The 22,021-nt window shown below is 43.3% G+C and overlaps 1 protein-coding gene across 1 annotated transcript in view; it reads right to left on the reverse strand.

The window, feature by feature from the left end:
• Positions 1–22,021, reverse strand: part of KIF13B (kinesin family member 13B) — a 186,957-nt gene that overhangs the window by 73,303 nt on the left and 91,633 nt on the right. The window contains exons 11-21 of the mRNA XM_090026560.1: positions 21,528–21,740; positions 16,404–16,514; positions 12,728–12,862; positions 10,705–10,835; positions 9,552–9,638; positions 6,661–6,851; positions 5,895–6,105; positions 4,600–4,762; positions 3,144–3,290; positions 2,473–2,622; positions 1,282–1,410 (exon numbers count right to left, since the gene is read on the reverse strand). Coding sequence (XP_089882686.1) covers positions 1,282–1,410; positions 2,473–2,622; positions 3,144–3,290; positions 4,600–4,762; positions 5,895–6,105; positions 6,661–6,851; positions 9,552–9,638; positions 10,705–10,835; positions 12,728–12,862; positions 16,404–16,514; positions 21,528–21,740 — 1,668 coding nt within the window. The remainder of the gene's footprint in view (positions 1–1,281; positions 1,411–2,472; positions 2,623–3,143; positions 3,291–4,599; positions 4,763–5,894; positions 6,106–6,660; positions 6,852–9,551; positions 9,639–10,704; positions 10,836–12,727; positions 12,863–16,403; positions 16,515–21,527; positions 21,741–22,021) is intronic.

Genomic DNA, 22,021 nt, shown 5'->3' on the forward strand with positions numbered 1-22,021 from the left:
TTTTCCTCCTACTTCTCCAGTAATTTGGTTATTTTGTCTGCTCCTATGTGGAAGTAAAGTCAGCCTTTCCAATTGCTCATCCCATATAACAACAACAAAGTAGTAGTATTAATAGCAACAGCAATCATGATAGCAACAACAAGAGTGGCAACAACAACAGCTACAACTACAAGTGTATGTGTGCTTGTATAGGAACATGTACACACGCACACAGTGGGTGCATCTCCTACATGAGACACTTTAAGGTGCATTAGCCTAAATTTAAGGCACATTTGGGCACGCTTCTACATGTGCGCACTCTTAATGCACTTTAAAAATGGCGATTTGGGGCTAATTGTGCTAAATTTGATACCTGCAAATGCACATTAATGCACATATAGATGCATTAAAGCACATTAACGCTGTGTGTGGACTGACTTGGGACTAAAATTAGTAGGGTATGCAGAATTTCATACTCCGGATGTATTTGTTTTCATTGATTTCTTTTAATGCCTTGTATTACAGAATTTGCCCTAGAAAGCCTCTGTCTTGTCTTCTCTCCTCTCATAGCATTTCATATCCTGAGTGAGAATAATGCAAGAAGACTGAATCTAAAGTTAGTTCCAAGACAGTCCACACACACAGCGTTAATGTGCACACGACCTAGAGTCATAATTAAAACAATAGAGTATGGCCTCAATAAGAAGATGGAAAAAGAAGAAAAAATGCCACCATGAGACCAGAGAAATATAGGATTCAGTCTTCTTGCATTATTTTCACTCAGGATATGAAATGCTATGAGAGATGACAAGACAGTCTTATGACCCCCGCCACCCCCAGTGCTCATTCTTGCCCGTGGCAGGGGGTCGGACTAGATGATCTGTCTAGGTCCCTTCCGACTCATTGATTCTATGATTCTATGACAGAGGCTTTCTAGGGCAAATTCTGTAACAAAAGGCATTAAAAAAAAAAGCCAGTGAAAACAAATACACCCAGGGTATGAAATTCTGCATACCTCACTAGCTTTGCCATTTGCTTTGCTTTGCTCTTTAAATCCTGAAGCATCAAAATGCTTCCAAATATACTGTTAACAATTTAACAACTTACAAGGTAGGATAATGATAGCATAACTGAACATAGGCTGTAAACAGAGCATACGCTATGTAATTCATCACTAACAAAAGAAATTAATGCACCATGAACATTTAATTATGTTTTTTTACACACGGGTTGTAAAAGGAAGGGCAGTGCTGGCTCAGTGGTTAGCACAACAGCTTCCCTGGAATGCATCTAGAAACTCACCATGCAGACTAGTTTTTTCTCCTGGGTGTCACTGTCGCTTGAATAGTCTGGGCTATCTTCACCTCCTACTAGTCTCTCCTCAATCTCTCCGCTCACTCGCACAACTTCAACGTGAAGACGACCTGACACCTAATGAAAAAAGGATTGGAAAGATTGAGTGTGGTGCAACAGTCTGTTCTAATCATTTCAGGCAGCTACAGAGCTAGTGCACCACCAGGCACGTGCGCATCTAGTGTGTCCTCCCCGATTCCTCTCTTCCATTGTTTTATCCAATGCATTTGTCTGGTCTTGGATTTTAAGCCCTTTTGGCAAGGGAAGACTGTGTATAGTGCCAGCAAGAGTTCAGCTTCAGTCACAATTGAATCTGCGGACCATGCTGGCCACAGCAAACTGCCTCTCATTTACGTACGCATGTTCTGCCTGGCAACGGGCTTACGCTGATCTGTACGTTTCACGATCACGATACCGGTGTTTGGAACATTAAATCATTAAGGCTAGAAATAGACATTACCAAATGAAGCGGATTAGCTGTGCTGTGATGTGCCGGGGCACGGCAGACTTCATTGGGTGAAACGTGTCACCCCTTGTCTTAACCTTGATGGTATGGCACAAGGGATGATGTGATCTCCAGAGGCGGTTTTGAGTGAACCCTACTTTCCCTGCTCAGCCAGATCTGCCCCCCTCAATCAGCTCTCCCTGCTTAGGCAGAGGTGCACTGAGATTCAACAAGGTACCTCTCTAAGTGGGACAAGCTGGGCATGTGGTCCGGAGACTGGAGGAGCCTTAAGCCCCCAGAGTACCTGCCTTGGGTGGCTGGAGAGTGCGAGCAGCTCAGGCTGCCTGTACTCTCCTGCCCCAGAACTAATAGATGGCCACTGCAATAAAGCAGTAGTCTATTAATACCTTTCAGTGCAGCACTGATTTTCCTTTCACATGGCATGACATCTATTTGCTCATAATTTGTGTCACCATAAAAAATGGTGTGGTAGCACAAGTGAGACATCAGGTGACATCTGTTTCTACCCTAAGATGCTTTGGGGACGAGACAGAAGAGAGGACTAGTCCCACAGTCCTGAAATGCTATACAGTAACAGGCACATGTTCTGGGAACGCCTTCCCTACAACGTTGACAAGCTCAGCTCGCCTACAGTGAACAGCAAACAAGCAGGGCTTATGGAAGGAATGACAAACCTCTCCCTTTTGGTTGATGATTGGAACAGCATACTGCAGCTTCACATCATAAAACAGGGACTCGAGGAAAACATTGGCCACTCCAATGAGGCTGTGGTTTTCCTGTTCGTCATAGAATGGATCCGCTCGCCTGAAGTAAGCTCTCATCATCTAGAAGCAAATTTAAAAAAGGCAAATGTAAATGAAATGCTTAATGCGACAGCATTTTCACATCCTTGCATGACTAGCCAGGTATTTCACAGCTTCTGACTTAGGCAAGAGGCCAGAATGGATCAGAAAACTCCACACAAAGTCTACTTGTACGTGCTGTTGCAGGCAGAGTTTGAGGCCTGTCCTCAAGGTTTCTTTCATCATTTTATATTCACAACATTCAGAAGCTGATCTGAATTTGATCTCCCACTAGCTCTCTGCTTAGCTTCTCTTGTTGGATTCTAGTTCCTGTTTACTTATCAAACCAAGTGCAGAGAAACGTGGAAGTGACAAGATCAAGCAGGTCAATGAAATACTGAAGAACCATCAAGAACATCTCTGGTTAGCACTACAAGTGTGTGATGGCTCAGAAAAGCAGCTATATTCCAGAATAAAGATCACACCACCTCTCTTCCCTTCTTTAAATGACAGGGTCTCATTTATCACCACAATAATGGAGTCTCTTTCCTCTTGTTACTTACTGGGTTGTCCTCCTCGCACTCTTTCCACTCCTGATAAAGATCCCTCATATCCACTAGCCGGTTTTCCAGTTTCTCCAGTGACCAGATCTGTTTGCCTTTCCCTTTCCTCCTCACCTGAATAGCAGGCTCACTGAGAATTGCACCTCGCTGCAGAAACAGGTAGACTTGAGTAAGAAATCCAGGTCATGACAGCAGGTGAAACATTGCACAGAACGTACTGAGGAACATTTCTTTTGTTTTTTTAAAGTCTTAAGTAACCAAATTCTGGAGTGGCAGGATCCAGATCTTGCCATCAAGCAAAGCAGACCTGCCCTCTGAAACTGCCAAACTTAATTCCAGCAAACGGGCAGAGATCTTTGCAAATCCCTGACCTTACAGAAATGTTCCAGGGATGAAATCAAGGATGTAATTAAGATCCTCAAATGAAAGTAGCCTTAAGCTCAAAGAATGGTTACTATTATGAACAACCACCAAACTCATGAAGTCACTTAACCCCTTCCTCCCTAGATAAGGCAAGCCACAAAATTACATCTAAAAAGGTTTGCTATGTAGATAATGCTCAGCTTTAAAGTGACTAAGACACATTTCAATGATAGGGTGAAATGCACTGGGTTGACCTGACTTTTTAAGCTCTGTTTCACATCTGGGTGAAAGAAAGGGAGGATAGTCAAGTAGTAAAGATTTGGGATATGAGGTATGGGTTAGATTCCCTGCACTGAGAGATCCTACAAAACCCTGTCCTTTTATATCCCAGTCCTGTTCTACGGATGGGGAGGGGTGTGACTTTCATACCCCACAAAGGTGCTGTGAAGTTCAACTCCTTCAAGACTGTACAGCATTTAGATATTAAGAAATACATAAGATAGATACTGTTTTCCCTATATGCAACATAGTGATGGGAGGAATAAAATAGAGAATTTTGAAGAAACTCTAATGTTACTACTATGGACTTCTTGGATTTTGTGAACGGTTTTGACAAACCACCTCCAAAAAGAAATGTTATTTTTCTAGCCATTTGATCAGGCAGCAGCTCAATCACAACACCTTATCATGAAGGCACATTACATGAATGTGAAAGGACCGGGAAACACATGGCTGTTAGATCAAGTCATCACAATTTAGCCTGATCTTTAAAAGCAGGTTTTGTTATTTCTCAAGGCTTTTTATCCACAGCATCTTGAAATTTTAGCATTGCTGCTATGGGAACGATGAGTGAGATGGTGTGTGTGCGTGAACCTCTGCCCAAGGACACATTTCCAGGGGCTAGCATATTTCTATACTTTTCACACCATGAAATATGATAAAGATACGTCAGCTTTTTTCCAGTACCAGCCTTCCCAAGTAGAAACATGCTGGCAGATTATCTAGATCATCAGAGCTGCAGAATGACAAACATGAAGAGTCCACGAGCCCGCTTGATCGAATAATGATTCAGTTATGCAAGCTGTCGTCTCACCTTTCTGTTCGCATTAAGGCTTGAAGCTGGGATCTGCAGAGTGACTTTATACTCTGTTCTCTTGTCCAGCTCCTCGGCAATGAAATTGGCTTCTCTCACATATAAATTGGCTTTTACAATTTGTTCTCTCAGCTTTCGCAGGCTCTGGTTCAACATTTCTTCTCTTTTCAAAAGAAGAAAAGAATGATGAGGTTTAGTGACTGAACTTCTGACTAGATTTTAGTAGAAAACTGAGGGCCTTGGAATGGATCACTGCCATGCAGGTAAGGTATGAACAGGATTTCATATACAATGCGACTCATTTGAACATGGAAATGTTAGCTGAACACTGACTCTTCACCTGTTTTTAGTCATCCCCCATCCCTACACACACACACACACACACACACACACACCCCTCCCCCCCCCCCCCCCCCAGACATTTTGCCTGGCCCGGAGACCAGATCAGATGGTTCCCCCACCCTATCCATAGAACAGGCAGTTTTTGTGTGAGCTACTCCACAGTTTTGACCAAAGGATGCAGAAAATACCATTTTGCATGGAAAGGGTAGTGCAGTCTCCAAGTTACAGTCTGTTTAGCCTCCCTGCCTAGCAGATCAATTAATACTTCCTGCATAGTAGAAAGTGACATCAGATATTCCGCACAAATTGTCAACACATCATTAGACAGTCGTGTCCAAGCTGGGCTGGACCGGAATCGGAGACTTGGAGACGAAAGGCGGCATCTCCCATTATAAATATCTTTTTGCAAAAAGCTATTCATTGAGCCTTTTAAATGAGTTAATGATTCATTTCAAGATTTAGCCTTTTAAATGAATCAATACACATAATATATACATAATGTATGTATAAATATATTACATACATCAATGCATTAAATGCATAAATATAGAGCTTTAAAATGCATCCATTTAAATTATATTCCTAGATTATTAATACTTGACTGGGAGAACGGCAGTGATTCTAATGATAAAATGACGACATTTATACAGGAGTCCATACTCCTTCCATGTTCTGCTCTTAAAATGAGGATGGACAAGTGACCTGAGATCATGCTGCAGAGTTCCTCCACGAGCAGATGAAATAAAAGACAAAACAGAGAGAGATGTTCGACCTTTCTGGGGACTCTGCTGCTGCTACTCCCACAACACTAGCACTGAGCTCTTCTCAGGAGACCCATTCACTACATGGGCTATTGTGAAAAGCATCTCAAATCTTAGAACAGACTTCATCAGCTTTAAGACTGGAAGTCTAACCAGCCTTCCTTGAAAAACATGCACATTCTCATCACCCACCTCTCTTCTGCCCACTGCCGTAAGCGTTGCTGGGCATTGGGGGAATGGAAAGAGAACCTCTCCATGCTGCGGAAGTGTTGTTTTTCAGGAGAGAGTCGCCTTCGCAGCTGCTCTAGTTCATGCTCATACATTAATCTCTGCCGCTCAAGAGCAGACCGCTTCTCCTCTTCATGCTGCTGCTCCAGGCTCTGCAAGATTGACTGCATTGGATCTAAGCAGATGTTAAAAATAAAGAAGGTATTTGAGCTGTGTTCAGACATCTGAACAAGGCAGTGGTTCTTAATCTTGTTCAACTCAAGGCCCTCTTCACGAGACTCAATGCACCCCTCGGTGCACACCTCTTAGTTTTCACAAAACCCAACACCTATTGTTCTTTTCTACAATTTAGCAGAGTCATCTAGTCCATTCCTATTATATTTAACAGAGTTTAGAAATGGACAAAGATGGAGCTACTTCCCCAAAATAAGGCAGCTAGCTAAAACTGTAGAAACCAAAAATCTTGCATTCAGGACAATACATAGGTTTAGACACTACTAGAGGCAAAGCTAGACAGAATATAGTAAACGTACACAGCTAAACTCAAATACACCAAAGTCCTGAATACTGTCAATATTCCAGTCCCCTTCCTCAAGTAAAAACGATTGAGAGAGAAGTCAACCAAAAAGACAAAAGTGTATCCAAGGGGAAGCTGTATTTCCGTGGCTGCAGGGTCCTCAAAATATAATCTTATTTCCTCTTTGCATTACCAGTAACTGCTGCTGCTTACCATTGCTACCGAGTGCCTTCATGGTGACTTCCATCTGAGCATACTCATAGCTGAAATTAATCTCACTAGACACTTCGCTGGAGTTGTCTCCATCTGCATCTAGCTGCTCAATGCTACTGCTGCACTTCATAGAGTTATCTCGCTCTTCATCCTCATGTTCCACCTTCTTTTTCTTTTTTGGCAAGTTCAACCTTTTCAAAGAAAAAAGAATGGGGTTAAGTAATTATAATACCCTGCCTCTGCAACAAAGCTATTGCTCTGAGGACTTAAAAGGAAGGTGATTCCCCTCCAATCAATACATTTGCCTTTGAAAATATTATATGTGGGTGGAGGGAATGAGTACCTCAACCAAGTTAAAATAAGGGCTTGAAACATTGTAATTTGGGACTATTTTTTACACCGGGTGCATCGACATGTGCAATTAATTTACATATCATGCTGGAGGTCCCTGCGTCCAGGCATTGCATTTTAATGTGCCCCCAGGACTGCAGCACAACGAACCAGGTCAGAGTAGTCCTGGCTGGCAGGGGGCCCAGGAGGTCAGCCTGCCACCCTGAGATTGCTCCAACCTGGCTCAATGTGCTATGGAGGGGCTGGCTGGGACATGAGGGTGCTTCAGTGCAGGGCTGGGCCAACGGGCAGCCCCCACACTGAAGCACCCTCTTTCCCCAACCAGCCCCATCACCATCTACACATGTGCTGCTGTGTACTAAAAAACTCCACAGCAGGATAGTAGATAGTACTTGCATTTACAAGTACTAACCTGCTGGAGAGTTAATTAGTTTACTCCAGTGTAATAGAGTGCACATGTAGACCCTGAGATATTTACTGCGAAGCCAATTAGTAAATGTCTTGTGTAGATGTGCCCACAGATGCAACAGCCTTTTCTCCACTTCCTCAGCTACAGCCAGTTGTGCCTTTGCTTTATTAAAAACCAAAAAGGACCCTTCATCTAAGACCCTAGGCACCCTTGGCAACATTTTAAAATGTAGCTTAACAGCTTTATGAATTTCAACCTCACTCTCCAATCAACAAGTTGCTGGGGAACAATGGAGTTCCCAGTATCACTTTCCCTTTTCAAAAAAAGGAAAGGAAAATAACTAGGTTTTACAGCAAGCCAGCCTCAAAAGTCAATGGATTTGGCTATTTCAGACCAAAGATGGTCTTATAAAAAGAAGTAGCCTTCACAAAAAAACATGATGAGTGACTCTTTTATAGAGAAAGGGCTGTAGCAGTATGACACAAGAAGGACAGCAGTCTCTCAGGCAGATAAATCCCAGGTCATTTAAGAATTTATAGGAAAAAAAAAAACAACCTTAAATTCCAACAAGAAAACAAGAGAGAGTTGCTGCAAATGAGCGTTGGACCAATCTGGTGGCCTTTTGTGACCAGGTCACCAAATCCTTAGATGCAGGGGTAGCAGTGGACAAAGTCTTTCTGGACTTTCGGAGGCCTTCGACACTGTCTCTCACCCCGTTCTCATTAAAAAACTGGGGACTGTGGTGTCGACCCCACATAGTCAGATGTGTCACCAACTGGCTGGAGGGCCGTACCCAGAGTGGTGGTGGACGAATCATTTTCAGCCTGGAGGGACGTGGGCAGTGGGGTCCCCCAGGGCTCGGTCCTCGGGCCCGCACTGCTCAATATCTTCATCAGCGACTTGGACAAGGGGGTAAAAAGCACCCTGTTCAAATTTGCTGATGACACTAAGATGTGGGGGGAAGTGGGCATGCTAGAAGGGAGGAATAGGCTGCAATCGGATCTAGACAGGTTACAGGGGTGGGCGGATGAGAATAGGATGGGATTCAACACCGACAAGTGCAAGGTGCTGCACCTCGGGAGGAACAACCGGCACCATACCTACAGGCTGGGGAACTCCCTTCTCGGCAGGGCAGAGGCAGAAAAGGATCTTGGAGTCATCATTGACTCCAGGATGAACATGGGCCGGCAGTGTGGGGACGCGGTCAGGAAGGCCGACCGCACCTTGTCGTGCATCCACAGATGCATCTCGAGCAGGTCCAGGGAGGTGATCCTCCCCCTCTATGCGGCACTGGTCAGGCCGCAGCTGGAGTCCTGCGTCCAGTTCTGGGCGCCACACTTCAGGAGGGATGTGGGCAGCATGGAGGGGGTCCAGAGGAGGCCACTCGCATGGTCGGGGGCAGCAGGGCAGGCCCTACGAGGAGAGGCAATGGAACCTGAACCTGTTCAGCCTCCACAAGAGAAGGCCGAGGGGGATCTAGTGGCCTGTTACAAACTAGTCGGGGGGACCAGCAGGCACTGGGGGGTCCCTGTTCCCCGAGCACCGCCAGGAGTGACCAGGAATAACGGTCACAAGCTGGCAGAGGGGAGATTCAGATTAGACATCAGGAGGCGCGACTTCACGGTCAGGGCAGCTAGGATCTGGAACCAACTTCCAAGCTAAGTGGTGCTGGCTCCTACCCTGGGGGTCTTTAGACAAGGCTAGACAATCACCTTCCTGGGGTCGTTTGACCCCAGTACTCTTTCCTGCCGTGGCAGGGGGTCGGACTTGATGATCTGCTCAGGTCCCTTCTGACCCTACCAAGTATGAAACTATGAGTGCAGGGAGTTACATGCTTGCAGAGACGCATTCATAATAATGATGCAGACAGACTCTGCACCAGTTTTGAGGCCGACCGAAGCTGCGCCCTTCAAGCAGAGTACACTGAAGCAATCTAATCTTAAGGGCAAAGGTACTGATGACAGTTGCAAGAGAGACATCAAAATGGTCACAACCCCATGGAAATATAAAAGCTGAAAAAAGTTGCCTTTAGCCCATTACAGCTAAACTAAGACCAGGCTGCTAGGACATTCATCATTCTCGAAATATCCTCTGGTCACAGAGCTTCCCTTATAATGCCAAGGAATCACACCTGAAGAAGTGGTTGTTCCCCCACAGTATTCGGTCTCCATGGTGTAGCTGTGTAGGACCCATAACAGCAGAACCGTTTACAAATGTTCTGTGAAAAGAAAAGAAAAGCAAATGCAACCACCTGCAGATAAGGACTTTTTTGATGAATAATAATTACTCAAACTGGTTTGAAGAGGAAAACACATTCAAGGATTAGATGCTAAAAAAGGCAAGCATGTCACCTGTGATGCAGCACCATCTCCTCAGTCCCTGAATTGATTTAAAATTTCCTCTTCTGATTACTGAAGGTCCAGAATACCTAGCATTGCTGAACAGAGATGGTATCCAAGGAGTATGACTGAAAATCTACAGGGCCCTAAAAGGTTCATGACTTTGAATATAGCCTGTCGGAAATGCCCACAGCTATTTTCACATTGTTTTGAAAGACAGAGAATGAAAGTATACCTATTTTAAATAAAACACTGAAGTTACTAAGTATGTGCATAGTTTACCATATCAAACATTGTTATACTCAGTACTAGCAGAACTTGTGTTTCAAATGGGTTTATTACAAACAAACTGAAATCCAAGGCCTGCATATGAAAGAGCCTTGATAAAGCGTAGGAATTTTAAGTTTATTATGCATCTACAATTAATTATGTGGAATATTTTTTTTTAAAATCAGACAACAAAGGAGCATGGCATTGTATGATCGGCTGGAACATAACCTGTAGTTAATCAGATAATGTGGCAAATGCTGCAGTAAATCTTTGCGCACAGAGTGTTTACAGAAGATAGTTCAGATGCTGATACTCATTTAATTCCAAATAAATGTTAAAGAGCGAGCAGCCCTTTATGGAAAGCATACACAATTTATTTTTGCATTCTTACAAAACGCACAGCAGATCCTTTAACACTGCTTGAAATCTAATCTGGAAGGGCCCGGAAGTGGAAGAGCCAGTGTGCTGCACATCCAGATCTAGATGAGCTGACAGAGCTGTGCCGGGAGAACACAGCAAGCCACTAATCAAAGTCTAGATAGAAGTAAAGTGGCATTATTCATCCTCAGATAAAGGGCAGAGACACAATTTAAAAATCATTTTCATGCACCATTTGCCTTAAAATTCTCCTTAAAGTTACATGACTTCTTTTTTTTCAATGTTTTGTTCCAGTACCTGGTATTTTTCTGAGGTGTCAGCATAACCTGTCCTTCCAAGGTGATGTCTATGATGCAGTGTTCAGGAAGAATTCCCATTCCACATAACTGGATATCTTGGGAGTCAGCTGATCCAATTAGCGTGTGCTCCTATTGACAATCCAAATTCACACATTAGCAACCAGGAACAGAAATTCCCTCCTGCTTGCTCTGCAGCGTGTGCATGCTTATCCTGTTCCAGCCACCATTTTTGCATGTGCCTTGCTTCCTACTTTTGATGTTTTCAAAGCTGCTGAACTGAATTCAGTCATTCATAGGTGACAATCATATATTTTCTATTAAACTAAAGCATAAAGCATCACGCTAAGGAATTCAACCACGTGTAGGTGTGAGCCTGCACACATGTGCACGTGCACACAATGAAATTCTGACAGCTTGGGAATTACCATGCAAGAGCTATTTGGCAAGAGCCTAAGAGAGGACTAGCATTTAAAAGCAGATAACTGCTGCCTGCTGACCACGCACACTGTGCTGCAACCTGCATGCATGCGTCACCCAACTCCAGTAACAACTGCTTTAGGATCTAAAAGAGCTGTCCTAGATAAGACTCAAGTGATCAAAGGGAGCTCTAGTCCATATTCCCTGGTTTTTCCAGAGTTGAGAGACCCATGTGGGTCAGCTTAACTGAAGTTGGAGAAGTCTGCTAAGCTCATAAAAAATTTGTGCCAAGGAGACAGACTCTGGGTTTACATAGTTTTAAACAAATGCTGTAAAACCTTCCTCTTGAAAAAAGCATTTCCATCATAAGGATGAGATAATGCCGAAGCCTGCTTTTAACTGAAAAGACTTCTCCCCTTTTACACATGAACTGAGGCCATCCTCCTGAACATGCCTGGGCATTAAAGTCTTCTCGTCTTGTATTCAAGATTAAGCAAGAAAGCAACCCTGCTTCAAGAGCCAGAGTTGAAGCTGATGTAGCACTTCAAATGAGAGTGCTGGCACCTACACATGAGATGCCTGGAAATATTTGACTCCCCTCCAAAAAAACTTGAATCAGCCTTTTTGTTGTTTATTAATGTTTGAAAGGGACAAGGATGAATAAGGACTTTTCTTCCCTTGCTTTAATCCTTTGGATGGCGATTTGCTTCATGATACCCAACTGATCTACAAAAGGAGTGAAACAAATCTCTGGGTAAGAAGCACGAAATACTTTCAGACCAAATATTAAATTATGCAGCTGTCCCAAGACAAAATGATTATACTCTACTTAGATGGGAGGGCAAAAAAAATCATTAACACTCAGCAGTGTTAGCATTTTGACATTTGGGTTTAACACTGAAGTCCTGTTAAATTCTGAGACGTGACTTAAAAGTGGCTGCATGGACTTCATTTTCTCCCTTGACTCCAAATGAAACCTCCTCCATTTACACAGGCGGTAAGGAGAGAGGAGAAAGATGAAAAAAGGCCCATGTGCCAGCCCAGCTTTCAAAAGGCAAGTTAGTTCTTTCTTTTGTACCCATCATCAGTAATACAGATTGCATGTCAACCGAATGGATAAGCCACAACAGAAACCACCTCTCCCCCCAGAGACAGACACAATTAAAAGGAATAAGTGACAACTCATTTTAGTCCGTATATTTTGAAGACACAGGGAGAAGCAGAGTTAGCAAAGTGCCTCGACTTTTTATATAAAAATCACCTTTCTGAATAAAACTCTATTAAGATTGCCATAAGGCCGCTGGAGAACTATATGAAATCAAGAAAAAAAAAATCTCATAAAAGATGTCTATTCTCGTATTCTAACAGTTGATGACCTGCATTGAAAAAAACCAGTCATATTTGTGCCCTTTTCCCCAGCTATTGAATACTAGATGAGCTGTCATCTCATACCCAGTAGCTGTGGAAAAGGGCACAAATGAGACTTTTTGTTTTTTTTCAATGAGGCCCTGACCTCAAGTTCATTTTTCACAAGCACTTTCTACCTACATGCATTTCAACAGTGCTAAATGACCAAATTATACATTAAAACAAACGTATTTCACCTTTAAGTAGTAGACTAGAAGTTCGTTGAGAGCAGGATCTGCGTTTAAATTAACCAGGAAACACTTGTTGTCCCCTACTTTGATTCCAGAAGACTGAAGAGATATGCCAAGGCTTTCCAGCTGTTTCTGACGCTCCTGTGAAAGAAACCTCGAAAATATTAGCATTGAAGAGGGATGATAACCTAAGAAAAGAAATGCACGCTGTTGCATATCTGTACACACTAAAAAAACCAAGCCAAGGTGATAGACAGCAAACTTGTTTGCAACATCAGTGTTACATCCAGGGACCTGTAATTCCTGTGGGCCTTATGTCATTCAACTCAAGGCAGAACACTACATATTAGGACTCAGATAGTCCCAGAGGGTCACCCCTTCTTGCTGAAAGATGGAATAAATGTGAGATGCATGCTGTCAAGCTGTCCAGGCCTCACCACAGCCTTCTTGGAAATGAAACAGCCATTCTACAAAGCCATTTCTACAGCCCTTTGCTATCCCTCCCTGCATTAGAGAGAACAAAGCTAGCTACATCCTTGCCAAATCCCACTCTGTCTACTTTCTATCCCACAGAAACCAGAACTCAAACAAATTTGAAATCCTGCTACTTAAGTAATACAAGTAACACTTCCTGCTAAACTCAAATTGTAGCATTTAAGATGGTGTATTGTTCTTATCAATGGACTTCTTAGAGGTCCCCAACAAAAGGAGCATTGTGCAAAAAATGTCCATCTTTCAGAGCAAAAGGTTTAAAAGTGCTTCTTTCATTGCTCCACTCTTCACCCAAACATTTCTGACTTGCAAAATAAAAAGCCATTCTTTCGGGAAAGAATGTCGAGATCGAAAGATATCCATGTCCTCCACAAAGCCAAAGCAGTTCACCAGGTTCGAGAGGACTGCTCGCTGAACTGTATGGAAACCGAAAGTGCAGGGGACCTACTATGAAGAATGGCGGGAGTAGGGGGAAGAAGAAGAAAAGAGCAGCAACAGTGGGAGAGGATTTCTAGAAGAAGAAGGAAAAAAAAAAAAAAAAAAGCAGCCCATAATCTCAAGGCTATACCAGCTTAGATGATAAAGGCATGGCACTAAAACGAAAAGAAAACAAAACAAAACACTTGCTATGGATGTTCTTGGGGAGTGTGCTGATGACTTTGGCCATATCTTCATTAAACTGTAAGCCCCAGATTAAACAGAAAACTACCTGAAAGTGTTGAGAGCCTAATAAACGAAATGCTAGGCTTTTCATGCAAAACAAATGAACAGCTGAACCAGGCTCTAGAGTAGTTTACGCTAAGATAAGTGAGGGCAGGATTAGCCACAGCCTCTTGTGCATCCCCCCAGCAATAAGTCTCACTGCCCATAAGTGACAAGATAGTCTCCATCCCTTTTCATACTCATGAGGAAACAGGAGAGAGCCTATGTGACTTGTTTCGAAGCAGTTCAAGGCAAAGCTGTGACGACAACCGATATCCTCTGACTCAGATGTAAGCCATGGGTGTGTCTACACATGCATTAACGTGCTTTAGTTAATGCACATTAAATCTAGTACCTCCAACATTTTCACATGGGCTCCAGGGGTGAGGGTAGGGGGGCAGCACTTTAATTAAAGTGGCTCTGAGAGCTGCTCTAATTAAAGCACTGCAGCGTCTTGTCTATTAGCATCTCCATGCTTCAAAATTGCGGTGGGGGTACTTGAATGAAAGCTTGTTCGACAAGCTTTCGTTCAAGCACCTCTGCCACCATTTTGAAGCACGGGGCACTGATACACGAGACTGCTGGACTGTGATAATTACCACGCTCCAGCAGATTCGATTAAAATGTAGACTCGATTAATCTGTAATTACAGCACATCAGAGCAGACTGTGCTTTTGTACAGGCACCCTCTATTCTGAGGTACTAGGAAAATGGCCTAATGCGCATTAACAAAAGAATATGCTTTTAATGTGACACTTAATGTGCATTAGCCTCTCCTAATGCACATTAAGTAAAAAGCACATTTTTAAGCAATGCTTTAATGCGCATTAAAGTAGGCTAATTTGCATTAAAGAGCACGTGTAGATACGCCGTATATGTTCAAAGCAGTCTTCTACACCATGGGTGCATAGTCCGATGAGTCGATCCCCGGTTTGATGCTGGGAAAATTTACTGAAAGCAAATGAGGTGCAGTTCATGTTATGCAAAACCAGCAACCTCTTGCTTCTGAAACACATACTTAGTTCTTTCTTAACATTTCTTTTGTGCCTCACTGCTTTTGTTTTCATCCTCACACGAAACTCGCATTGGACATTTATCAGTATTTGCCTTCCCCCACATTCCTCTGAAGGGGACAGATTCTTGAAAATCTTAGGCTGCATCACATTCCTGTTCTTGAAGGGGGGGGGGGGGTGTGGGGTGGGGGGGGTGGGGGGGGGTGTTACTATTACCTCCACCAACACAACTAATTTCTACTTTCCTGAGTGAGAAAAAATGTTACAATTGGGGATACTTGTTAGTCTAATGTAAACATTCCTTACACTTTGCATTTTTTTATATTATTAAATGAACATTTATTTTAGTACCGATTTACAAAAAATAAACTCACAGCGTGGCTTCGTCAGACCTGAGAGAAAACCTAATCTTAAAAATCAGAAGCAGCAGCTGTGAATGTATTTATATTTGGCAAGCCAGGACAATCACTAGATGTTCTAATACAACTACTATAACTGGGAGTTTACACTTCTCTTTTTCTTTGGAGAGAAATCACAAGACCAAAACTGAGAAAGCCTAGCAAACATTTTCAACTTAGCAGGGCACAAGCAGTAGTTCTAATACTTCCACTGCCCATGTTATTTTTTTCTTCAACTGTGATTAGGCTCCTGGCTCCATAAACATTGCAAGAGGTCAAGATTGAAAGAGAAGAGAGAAAAAATAAAGATAAAATAATATTCCATCCAGGAAGTCTTTGAGGCCACAACCAACAAGCTAACCTCATTTCTTACTGTCACCTACACAAATGCTTTGTAACACAGGGCTCTTATCTCTATTGTCTCATGACTATTTATCATGCTCTATACATCGGCGTTTAATCGCTCCCCGCTCTTCCCTTGAGTGCAAGTGCTTACACCAACATTCGAGTGGCAGGAAGGAAAGTGCTACGCAACATTCATGATGATTTGAACATTTTACCATAAGTATTGTTAATGGTTATGTGCTGAAGGCTCTAAATATCAAGGATATAGAGGGGATTAAGGCATACAGAGGATTTTGAATTGATAGGAAGGACAAAAAAGGCTAGGTCCATGATTTAATATTCAGAATGGCCCCTGTCTTCGTTATTTGAGGCATTCAGCACATAACCCGGCATTTAATACACTCGCACTCCACTTCTAATCGCAGTCAATTTCACTGTCTGAAGGGCATAAAATCCCTCTTAATCCTCTCATCCATGGATATTTTTTTAAAGCAAGTTCTCAATTTGCATAAAGCCTGATGGTTTATTATTGTCTCCAGAGCAATAATCTGTGATGCATCCAGCTATCCCAGGAACTAAGCTGAAGCCCTGTAAAAAAGGGCAATGAACTTGGCCTATTTACCCACAAAATACAGAGAACTATCCTGACAGCCATAATGAAGTGACAACCAAATGAAGTGACAACCAAAGGAAGTGATGGGTATTTTTCTCAGCTGTCACAGAAATGCAAACCTGTGCTATCTCCTCTGTTTTTCTTAATTTCTCTTCCCAGGTCACAGTCATTTCCTGGATCAGTTTTTCAGATTCTTCCAAGCGCTCCTTGAGTTCTGGTGATTTCATAGCCTGCAAATGGAAAAATGGAAAAAACTAAGTTCCTTTACATCAATATTTAGGTTTGTCTGCTCTATAAAAGGACCAATCAACTTCAGACAGGTCACTAAAGGAAATTTAAAACCCCATGCTTGACTGCAGAGTGTTTATCTCCCTCGGTATACTTAACCAAATCAAGTAAGGGCAGGTGTTTTTATGCAATGCTATATATAAAGGTGAATTGACCAGATTAAAGGGTTTACATGAGAGCAGAAAAACTTCTTTTTAAGATCTATGTTAAAAATTGCCATGAACTCAGCCTAGATTACCGTATTTACTTGATTCTAAGATGAGGTGCCCCCCACCTTCATTTAAAGAGGGAAAAGCCCCTTATCTTGCAATGAAGTGCGGGGGGACAGCAAATAGTTGCTGTGTCCCAGGCTCCAGCCCCTACCTGGGGTTGTAGCAGCAACTACTGCCTGCCCCCCACCTCACCCTGCGGTCTCTGTACCCTGCCATCTCTCCCTGCAGCTTCTTCCCCCTCTTCTCCCTCCCCCCACCCCACTCCCTCCCCTCTTACTGTTGCTCCACATTTCTGGCTCCATGCCTGGGGGACTGAGCACGGCTCCAGCCTGTAGTTCTCCAGGCTAGAAGGGGAACAGAGCCTGCCACAAGGAGTAATGATGTGTGTGTGTGGGGGAAAGCAGAAGATAGGTGGCAGGGCCCGAGGCTGGGGGGGCGGGGGGGGAAGAGAGCAGGCTCAAGCCACTTGACCTCCTCACACTGCTTGCCCCCCTACAGTGACGGTGGTAGGGGAATAAATTAAAGATGACCCTCCCATAATTAGGTTTCATACGTGGACGAGTATAAGTTTTCCATATACAGAATCTAATTATTATGGGGTCATCTTACATTCAGGGCCATCTTAGATTTGAGCAAATGCAGCAACTCCCTTTCTGCGTCATACTCATGTCTACGACACTTCCTCTGCCTGAAGAAGCGTGTTTGTACCCGGAAGCTTGCCAAGAAGAATTTTTCCAACTATTCGAGTTGGTCTGATAAAAGATATCAGATTTACCCGAAGAACCTTGATCTACTCAGGTCTAGAAGTCCATCTAGCTTCATTTAAAACAATTAGAAAAATTGTAAGGTACTGATAGGGCTGGCCAGGCATCACTTCAAGCAACTCTCTCACAAAAACATGGTTAAAACCCCAGCAACCATTAACATGGACATTAGCATTTAACATGGTCGAGTTCTTGGCTCTTATGGTCACTTGTCCCCACATGAACTATTTGAGCAGCTACATAAAAGTATTCCCATTACTAGTCCCTACATTTACAGCATGCAGCAATGGAGGCAGGATAATCCCAGCGACATGCTTAACGCTAGAGCCACATCCTCTTGTTAAATCATCAGAGCCCAAGTTTATTGGTCTTTTTTTTGACAGGAGCCTATATACTCTCACCCAAACACTTTGCTGACAAGCAAACAGGATTTTCCCCTTTAGCCACCTGGAACTGGGAGAGAATGGTGTAAGCACACGTGCTGAGGAGCAGCCGAGTCTCCCAATGCCCGAGGAAGGGTGCGTGTCCAAAAACTTGCAAAGAACTTTTCCCCAACTATTTAGCTGGTATAATAAAAGATATCACATCTACCCAAAGAACCTTACCTGCACAGTGCCAGGTGCCTGCTTTACTTTGTTCAACAGTAAGTATATTTTTTATGGTAGATTGTTTGTCCTTGTATATTTGCCATTTACACGACAAACGCATCATTAGTCTCTAGGTGCTTACATAACGTCAGCTGATCAATGCAAGTTAATTCCCCATCACACGGCCTTCCTTACTGCTCCATCCAAAGCTCCAGCCAAGGAAGAGTCTTAGGTAAACCAAACCCTAAACGGACTGCAGATCTATCTGACCACAAGATGGAGCACGTGCTATGGGCCGAATGAGTTTTCTCAACATGCTTTATACAAGTCTAGGTATCCAGGTTGTAACCATATGGGTCTACAGGCAAAAGGAATCAGAACTCGTGGTAGAGGTGATATCTTTTATTAGACCAATTAGATTTTTCAAAAAAGAAAAGAAAAGAAAAAGAAAAGAAGTTAAAGCAATTGAAGATTTTTTTTGTGCAAAAATCTAGTGGGTTTATTAAAAAAAATATCACCTCTACCATGAGTCCTGATTACTTATACAACTCGAGGAACCTGACACAACCCAACTGATCATCTGTCTAGGTAAAGCTTGAAGGGAGGCTCTCTCAAATACCTCAGAGAAAAGAAATAAATTCGCAGGCCTAAGCCAAGAGGATGAACTGCACGCAGACAGGAAAGTGAAGTCAATGCTGCCTCCAGAACAAAGCTCAAATATGCCTTGTGTGAATAAAGAATAGATTAAGCAGCAGCAGTGCAACCTGGTAAATAGACCACGAGGCTGGACTGTGACTGCTTTCAAGCTCAAAAACTGGTTTACCGATTTGCTCCGACACTGGGCAAATCACTTGAGTCTTGCCATCAGTAAAATGGGGATAATACTGATCACATAGCAGTTCTGATGCTTTTCTGATTAGCTTGCTGAGGTGCATGAGATTAGTGCTAGGCATTATTAGCCACCTTTTTTAGGTTGTTGTTGCATCCAGAGATGCTAACGCTGCCTATTTGTAAGAAAAGAATACAGAGATGTTGCAGACAAGGAGGATCAAATTCAGACCTAAGAAAGCAGGTGCATCGCCATCCAGTTTGAATTGCCGGCTTGCTTGATTTTCCAGTTCAGCAAAGAATTGCCTATTGATGATGGGGGTCACCCAGCACCACATTTTGGAGTTAATTTTTTTTTTAAAAAGGCATTGAGAACCTTTTTTTATCTGACAAGTTAAAAGGGAGGATTGGTATCATACTTTTCCACGAAAAAAAGGAAAAGGTCAGATTTTGTATTGCCACAACTTTTGGACGGATACTGAGCCCAGAAAGAATGATACACTGCATGCTCTAAATTTAGATACAAGCCTCTGACCACGCAACTCTTATGACCATCATAATGGGTCACTCAACATTTTGTTTAGTCTGGTTTTGGGTTGGTTTTTTTAAGTTTTACTTCTGCATAGTTGTGTAAGGACAAGTAGCTCACTTACTAAGGTAGCAAACTCAAAGGGAAACAAGACAATAAATGTAATGTTTTACCTTTAAAGTGCAGTCTATTAGCTACAAGCTGTGTAATGCTTTGGATTTTGGGTCGATTCCACTGGGATGGAAAGGGTGGGGATTTAACCCATGGGAAATGAATAATCATTTATGACTTCAACACGCTGCAGCAGGGGTTGCCAAAATGTGTGAGGCCAGGGTCTTTGGCAGGAGTGCAATGGGGCTGGCCCTGCATGCTGCCGCCATGTGTACCTGGGGACTTGGGTGGGAGTTTGAGAGCTGTGGCTATGGGGCCGGGCGGGACTGGCCTCACACCCTGCTGCCACATGTGGCTGGGGACTCGGGTGGGAGCGTGGGGAGCTGTGTGCTGTGGGGCCAGGCAGGGCTGGCCCCACTCGCTGCACCACACACCCCAACCACACTTCCCGCACCCCCACCTCCCACATGCAACCCACTCACTTCACCCACATCCCCCACCAAACACACACATACACTCCCTCCACACCCTCTTAACCCCGTCATTACATACAAGAGTAAGACTGTATTTTGAGCTACTATGCAATCACCTCTATACACACTATGCAAACATACACAAATCATGACAGATATTTTTTTAAATTAAATTAAAAAGTTATAATAGATGTTTGATTTTTTTAGCATATGATTTGTTTTTTTCTAGTTACAAGATGGCACCTCCCCCCAAAGGACTACTTCTGGGGCAAGGGAAGAGACTTCACATGGCAAAGATCAGAGGCTAGGGGTGGGACTTTCAGTGCCAAGATGGTGACTGGGGGGAGGGCACCAGTCAAGGGGTGGGACTACCCTTGTGGCCCTCACCAGCTAACCAAAACTCATTGAGTGGCCCTCCAGCCAAAATCCTTGCCCACCCCTGCTCTAGAGAGCTAGCTTCCACAACTTTCGCATTAATCCCTCTCTATCAACCATCAGCTAAAGATAAAATCAAGACAAAACTGTACAGTAAACACCCAGTACTTACAATTCTTGAAACACTTGAAAAATTGTCGTGGTTTTCAGACGGATTACCGATTTCTGGCTGTCTAACTTGAGACACCTTAAGGGAGTCAATATCATGCATATTCAGCATGCTCAACTGTTTGAAAAGGAGGCACCTGGACAACACTAGTCATTTCTAAAAACCTCAGGCAGCGAGGCCCTGTGAGGAAAGCAGCAGTACCTCCATTTTGCAGTGGCAAACAGAAATAACTGGGTTGAAGTCATAATTGCAGCAACTCCCATAGCAAACCTGGACCAGGACCCAGATCTACCCTTGATCTTGGCCTCATTCTTTAAACATTAAACCAGGCTCCCCCCATGCTGCAGCTCAGAAGGATGCCCAGATTACCATGAATACCGGTCTGCAATGCTGGAAGGATGAAAATGATTTACTACAAAATACTGTTAAAAGATTTTAAAACTGGGAGGCAAGTAGAAGTTCTCCAGCTGTATTTACAACTTGCAATGCTGCAAAGGCGCTGAACTCCTGCGTGGTTAGTGAAAGCCCTACCTCTAGACAGCAGAGGCCTTCATATGTCTGTACATCTGCCTTCCTTCTTGATCTGTAAGCTCAGATCTAATAAGGTGACCTCACAAAGAAGCACAAAGACCCGTGTGCCTTTGTTACTACTCTACTATTCAGAAAGAGCCGCGTGCAAAAAAAAGAGGAGAAAAAAGGTAAGGTGAAGAGAAATGAAAGATGATTCCTTAACCTGCCATTTTTCCCCAGGAGATAATGAGCTAATAATTCCTTATGGATGCTAATTTTTCAAGCCCAGACCAAAAAAAAAGAAATAAAAATTAAAGAGAGATCTGACGAGCAGCTATACAGCATTTCAGCAGCGTGCAGCAAGCGGCTGGTTACGGCTACTACATGTTAGCTGTACCTCTGCCTTGGTGAGCTGCTCCCGGAGTTTCTCCACCTCCTCCCTGAGCTCCCGGATGATGCGGGCGTTTGGATCTTCGTTCACCACAGCATGGTTAACGATGTTTTTGGCCCGATCTGCGTATCTCAGCGTGGACAGCGTCTCATCGTAATTATCTGCTGCTGGGCTGACGGTTGCTACCATGGCGGTCTTGCTATTACCACCAAGGCTGTCCTGTGAAAAGGCGGAGGATGTAAAAATTCAATGTACTTGCATAGTGAATAAAAAGTTCGGACTCCTTGAGATCACCAGGACCCAGAATCATTCACCCCAGCTTCTCCCATTCAAATCCAGTCTACCTGGGTAGCAACTAAAACTGGTTGTATCAAAAGGCCGTTTGGCCCGTGTGGCATGAATTGGTCTGCATACCACCTTCCCGACACAGGAAAGTCCGAGTGTTTCTTATAAGAAAATTTTTTAAAAGTCTCCCATAAAGAATCAATTCCCTGCTGTTA

This window comes from Crocodylus siamensis, chromosome 1, assembly GCF_052110815.1.
Source record: "Crocodylus siamensis isolate JL-2025a chromosome 1, ASM5211081v1, whole genome shotgun sequence".
NCBI lineage: Eukaryota > Metazoa > Chordata > Crocodylia > Crocodylidae > Crocodylus > Crocodylus siamensis.